This window comes from Carcharhinus amblyrhynchos, chromosome X (assembly GCF_965287045.1).
Source record: "Carcharhinus amblyrhynchos chromosome X, sCarAmb.v2.hapA, whole genome shotgun sequence".
NCBI classification, from domain to species: Eukaryota; Metazoa; Chordata; class Chondrichthyes; order Carcharhiniformes; family Carcharhinidae; genus Carcharhinus; species Carcharhinus amblyrhynchos.
In genome coordinates, this window is record NC_137359.1 from 16,236,406 (window position 1) to 16,243,103 (window position 6,698).

At 48.0% G+C, this 6,698-nt stretch overlaps 1 protein-coding gene across 1 annotated transcript in view; it reads left to right on the top strand.

The window, feature by feature from the left end:
* The window catches only part of fmnl3 (formin-like 3), a 165,597-nt gene extending 159,192 nt beyond the window's left edge, over nucleotides 1–6,405 (top strand). Inside the window, exons 26-27 of the mRNA XM_080217823.1 lie at nucleotides 386–511; nucleotides 6,325–6,405. Of these exons, the coding sequence (XP_080073949.1) occupies nucleotides 386–477 (92 nt within the window). The 3' untranslated portion in view covers nucleotides 478–511; nucleotides 6,325–6,405. The remainder of the gene's footprint in view (nucleotides 1–385; nucleotides 512–6,324) is intronic.
* Nucleotides 6,406–6,698: the final 293 nt, after the last annotated feature.

Below are 6,698 nucleotides of genomic sequence, written 5' to 3' on the forward strand. Positions count from 1 at the left end.
CTGTGTGCATTTGTTCATTCACGGGGCTAGACTGATATCCCATTACACTGTTGTCTTGTATGGTTCCCTTGAACGACCTTCCAACAAGCTAGCCTTTGGAAGTAACAGTGGATTCTTCCCAAGTGGGATGTTCATTGTCTGGGAGTGAGATTGTTCCTGTCCTGTTTCAGATTTCTGATGCGGTGGTCTGTGGAATGTTACAGAGGTGCTGGCTGAGACTGGCACCTTTGGTTGTACATGTTGCTTTGTGCATTGTGTGTATTTTGAAGCTCCTTTTTATTGTATAATTTGATGTGGTTTCTTTTTCTTTTTGTTTCTGTCATTCCTCCCCATCCCCTCTGCTCTCTCTCTTTTCCCCTCTCTTGCTTCCTGTTCCTTTCCGCAGCCCTGAAGAGCGTGCCCTTTACAGCCCGAACTGCTAAGCGTGGCTCCTGGTTCTTCTGTGAAACGTCCATATGTGAGGAGTCCAACTGTTAATGTTTGTGCCCTCTGCAATCTCCAGCTATGACAGGTTTATATCATTCCCTCTCTCCATTCTGCGCCTCGGCCGTTTGTTCAAAGGCTGAGGTTTTTATGCGTCCCATTTTCGAGTCGGGCCCTGTGAGAAGTTTCCGTCAGAGAATCGTGTACCCGTTGGTGTCTCACAACCTGATTTCCTCACCCATCCACGGGAGGGCATCAGTAAACCGGTTTATCCACATAACAAGGTGCCCCCCCCCCCCCCCCCCCCCCACCCCACAATTTGGTACAAAAAAGTGCTGGAAAATCTCAGCGGGTCTGCGGAGAGAGAATAAGAGCCAAAGTTTTGAGTCCGGATGAGCCTTCGTCAGAGCTAAAGACAAGAAAAGTCAGCAGGGATGTGAGGGTCGGGGGCTGGAATCGGACAAAGGGAGTGTAAATGGTGATGATTAAGGCTAAGAAAGGTGCTAATCACGCCCATTAAGTGATTGGAATATATGAATACAGACTGTTAAGGGACTGCCTGAGAAATGTGGCAGTCTTGACCCCAAAAACCCTCCCCCGCCCCCTTCAGGGCAACTGGCACATTCCTCAGGCAGTCCTTTAACACAGTCTGTACCTCCATTCTGCTATTCGCACATTCCCATCACCTAATGGACGCTATTAGCACCTTTCTTAGCCTTTATCATCACCATTTACATTCCCTTTGTCCAAATAACACCACCACCACCACCGCCCCCCTCATCCTCATAGTGTAAATCTCTTTGATTGATAAGGAGGGGAGTTGGTGAGTGGGTAAGTGCCCCTCGGTAGCTGTTGTGGCTTTCTAATGTCGTCAAGAGATTTCAGGCTTTGTTTGGAACACAGGGTATTTAACGATCAGGGAAAGTTAGGTACAGGAGTTGCAGCGCTAACCTGCCCTGGAGTAGAACCCCAGCCTCAATGATGTTAACTACATAACTCCCAGGTGATTCTGCCCGAGAGAGGACTCCACCCTCTGGTGTGATCGCTCGCTCGCTCACTCTCAGTTCCCATTGGCCCCTCAAGTCAGGTGAGACTCTTCTGTGCTGTCTTAAAAGACCACATCCACAATGATAGTTTTTTAAATGAACAGTGGACAGTTGCTAAGCAGATGTTTGCCTGCCAAGTTACCTTTGCCGTCCTCTCAGAAAGCTACAAGGCAACTGTTTGCATTTTGAGTCATAGAGCCATAGAGGTTTACAGCAGGGAAACAGGCCCTTTGGCCCAACTTGTCCATGCCACCCTTTTTTTAAACCCCGAAGCTCATCTCAATTACCCGCGTTTGGTCCCTATCCCTCTATACCCAGCTTACCCATTCTAAATGCTTTTTAAAAGACAAAATTGTACCTGCCTCTACTACTGCCTCTGGCAGCTTGTTCCAGACACTCACCACTCTCTGTGTGAAAAAATTGCCCCTCTGGACCCTTTTGTATCTCTCCCCTCTCACCTTAAACCTTCGCCCTCTAGCTTTAGACTCCCCTACCTTTGGGAAAAGATATTGACTATCTAGCTGATCTATGCCCCTCATTATTTTATAGACCTCTATAAGATCACCCCTCAGTCTCCTACGCTCCAGAGAAAAAGTCCCAGTCTATCCAGCCTCTCCTTATAACTCAAACCATCAAGTCCCGGTAGCATCCCAGTAAATCTTTTCTGCACTCTCTCTAGTTTAATTATAGGTGAGGGAGTTGTGATGTTTCTTTGTGTGGTCCAAAGCTCTCTTCCATTTGCTTGCTTCCATTCTCATTTTCACCACCATTTGCTGCTCTCCTTGTCTGTATCATTGTCAGTGGCGTCTTGTCATTCCCAGATGAGGAAAGACTCATCTTCTCTGTGGCAGTGAATGCAAGCTCAAATTTCTGCGAGGGTTGGTGTTGGCTTTTGCTGCTGTGGTAACGCCAGGGGATACTGGCGACGACCACAATCCCACGGTTCCTCCTCTCTCATCATCATTCATTCATCTTCATTTTTCTCCTTTAGCGAAAGGGAAGAATATGATCGGTAATTTTCCCAGCTCTCCGACGCGGGTAAGAGTACATCGGCCACACAGTGGCAGTGATGTTGGTGTGCTCGCAAGCTTGGCAGCTGCATTTGGAGTTGTTACATTTCGTAGAATCCCTGCAGTGCAAGAGGAGGCCATTCGGCCCATCGCCAACAACAATCCCACTCAGGCCCTATCCCCCACATATTTATCCGGTAATCCCTATGACCTACGCATCCCAGGACACTAAGGGACAATTTAGCATGGCCAATCCCCCTACCCTGCACATCTTTGGAGTGTGGGAGGAAACCGGAGCACCCGGAGAAAACCCATGCAGACACGGGGAGAACGTGCAAACTCCACACAGACAGCGACCCAAGCTGGGAATCAAACCCGGGTCTCTGGAGCTGTGAGGCAGCAGTGCTAACCCACTGTGCTGTCTTAGGGAAGGCAAGGGATAAGGGAAGGCTTTAGAATGCTTTCAGTTTAACAACCTCGGTCAACTGATTTGCTTTAAGAAATATATTTTGTCTTTTTTCTCAAATAATTTGCACAATTCTTATTCATTCATTCATGGGCATCGCTGGCTAGGCCAGTATTTATTGCCCATCCCTATTTGCCCAAGCGCAGTTGAGAGTCAACCTGGACTGTGGCTCTGGAGTCACATGTAGGCCACACTGGGTAAGGACAGCAGATTTCCTTCCCTGAAGGACATTAGTGACCCAGATGGGTTTTTCCGATAATGGTTTAAGAACAAAGAAAAGTACAGCACAGGGACAGACCTTTTGGCCCTCCAAGCCTGAGCTTGGAGCCAAATGCTCTAACTAAACCAAACAAAAAAACTTCTGCCCTTACTCGGTCCGTATCCCCCTATTCATGTACCCATCCAGATTCCTCTTAAATGTTGTTAATGTGTCTGCTTCCACCACCTCCTCTGGCACCATGTTCCAGGCACCCACCACTCTGTGCGTGAAAAACTTGCCCCCGCACATCTCCCTTACACTTTCCCCCTCTCCCCTTGAACCTGTGCCCCCTTGTAATGGTTTCATGGTTATCAGTAGATTCTTAATCCCAGATTTTTTTTTAATTCAAATTCCACAATCTGCCGTGGCGGGATTCGAATCCAGGTCCCTAGCTGAGTTTCTGGATTAATAGTCCAGCGGTAATACCACTCGGCCATTGCCTCCCCTGCGACAAGCAGATGCAATTTGTGATCAAGTACCAAGAAGACAATGAGCTTATTCATGTCAGGCAGCTTGGAGGACGCCTTGCTTTCGCAGGCCTATGTGCGTGCGTTCTTTTTCCAGTCCAACTCTCCATTGAAATGAATGGCGCCCCTTTTCAATTGGATGATGAAATAATTTATGAATTGTGGGTTGTCAGCCGACCCAATTATTTGTTCGCTGGTTTGGCCTCAGTTGGAGATTTGTGTCCAATCCTGGGGGCCACATTTTCAGAGGGATGTGAAGGGTGTGGAAAAGATTCAGGAGAATGGTTCTGGGGATTAGAAACCTCAGTGACGTGGGTAGATTGGAGAAGTTGGGACTGATTTCCTTGGAGAAGGGAAGGTTAGGAGGAGATTTGATCGAGATGCTCAAAATCATGAGGGGACTCAGAGTAGACAGGGACAAACTGTCCCCATTGGTGGAAGGATTGAGAACGAGAGCAACACAGATTTAAGGGATTGGCTAAAGAAGCAATGGAGACATGAGGAAAAAAATATTTCACCCAATGGGTGGTTAGGATCTGGAATGTACTGCCTGAGAGTGTGATGGAGACAGATTCAATCAAGACTTTTGAGGGAATTAGATCATTATCAGAAAAGGAGGAATCTGCAGGATTTGCAAAGACTGGGATTGGCAGTGGGTGAATTGAGTGCTGAAGGGATATGGAGCCAAGGTGGCTCGATGGAGCTGGGATTGAGGTCAGCCGTAAGCTCATTGGTCCTCAAGTGATGGGCTGAATGGCTACCTCTGTACAAAGCAAGCCAATCCCATCAGAAACCTCCTCCCACAAAAATGCGTAGGTTAGGTGGATTGACTGTGCTAAATTGCCCCTTTGTTTGAGGGGGTCTAGCTGGGGTAAATGCATTTGGTTATGGGGATAGGACCTGGTTGGGATTGTGGTCGGTGCAGACTTGATGGGCCAAATGGCCTCCTTCTGCACAATAGCATTCCATAACATTCTACTGTGGGATGTGAGTATCACTGGCTATGCCAGCATTTATTGCCCGTCCCTAATTGCCCTTGAACTAATTGGCTTGCTTGGCCATTTTGGATGGCAGTTGAGAATCAACCACATTGCCGTGGCGCTGGAGTCACATGTAGGCCAGACCGGGTAAGGACAGCAGATTTCCTTCCCTTACGGGGACATTAGTGAACCAGATGGGTTTTTATGACAATCGATGATCGTTGTCATGGTCACCGTTACTGAGACTAGCTCAATATTCCGGATTTTCATTATTTGAATGTGAGCATATGTCCCCAGATCAAGAAGCTAGGCCTCTGGATTGGGAATCTAATGAGATTGCCGCTGTCTCTCCTGTAGGTCTGTTTTGGTGGAGTTGTGCTGTGGTGTGCACTCTCCTCGAGATAGCGGGGTCCAAATACAACGACTGGTCCAAGCTCACCAGGACTGTCAAGGCATGTCAGCTACCTGTGTCAACCTCTACCTCGTCCAGGGTGTGGGGGAGGTGCGATTTGTGGTCAACAGGACAGTGGGGAAGGGGTGTCCAAAAAGCCAAGTAGATTTACCGAGCTGTTCTTGCAAGTGTCCTTCTGATCTGTAGGGAGAGCCGAGCTGACCTTTGCCCTCTGACAGAAGAGGGGGAGAGCACTTTGATCGGAAAAGACCAATTGTGCCAATTGATTTTTCTTAATGGCGTGTCCTTATCCATTTAAACTCTGGAAGCAGAGCAAAGAGTGTGGGAAATGGGACCCTTTAAGTGCATAGAAACATAGAAACTCGAAGAAGCAGGAGGCCATTCGGCCCTTTGAGTCTCCTCCACCATTCATTTTCATCATCAAATTCAATATCCTGACCCCTCCCCCCAATATCCCTCGATCCCTTTAGCCCCAAGAGCGATATCTAATTTCTTCTTAAAATCACACAACGTTTTGGCCTCAACTACTTTCTGTGGGAGTGAATTCCACACATTCCCCACCCTCTGGGTGAAGAAATTTCTCCTCACCTCAGTCCTAAAAGGTTTACCCCTTATCCTCAAACTATGACCCCTAGTTCTGGACTCCCCCCACCATCGGGAACATTCTTTCTGAATCTACCCTGTCTAATCCTGTTAGAATTTTATAAGTTTCTATGAGATCCCCTCTCACTCTTCTAAACTCCAGTGAATATAATCCTAACCGACTTAGTCTCTCCTCATATGACAGAGCTGCCATCCCAGGAATCAGCCTGGTAAACCTTCGCTGTACTCCCTCTATAGCAAGGACATCCTTCCTCAGATAAGGAGACCAAAACTGCACACAATACTCCAGGTGTGGCCTCACCAACGCCCTGTACAATTGCAGTAAAGCATCAGTGTACTGTGGGTGAGTCTTATATGACACCCAGTTTGCACTATACACCGACTGTGGCTACGTGTGAGTCCATTTGCAAACAGGCATCCATTTCCCAACACCGATATTTGTTAGCTGGGATAAATGTGTGGGGGCATATATAGATTCCAGCTGCTTGCCGCCATTTTGATTGGATGTAATGCAGTGGCCCGCCATTGTTTCAGAGTCGCTTCCCTGCAGAGTGGCTTTGCCTTGTTGCTTGACTGCCCCCTTGTGGCCCAGCTGATCGCGTGCGGTTTGTCAGCGTCCACTGCCTTCACCCTTCTGTTTTGTCTCTCTCTCCCGCAGATCTTAGAAATCAACCGTACCGACGCGCAGACGCGGTGATACGCCACGCGTGGAAACACCTCTGAAGAAAAGAGTTGGGGGGAGGGGGGGGGGGGACTGGAAGGTACCTGTGACCAAAACGACAGTGTTATTGGAGCCGTTCCTTTTGACAGGCCGCTCAAGGTGAAGTCAAAATTAGTTGCCCACCCTCCCTCCCCTCAACCCTCCGAAATGGCAAACTTTTTCTGCACATGTAATCCACTACAGACAGATGCCCCACAAAATGGCGTCGTGTGGGGAGAAAGAGGGGACAAAACCATCCTCCCCTACCCCCCCCAATCTTTTATTTTTTGTTTCAGGGGGAAAGTAATTTTTTAAAATCAATCCACATTGCC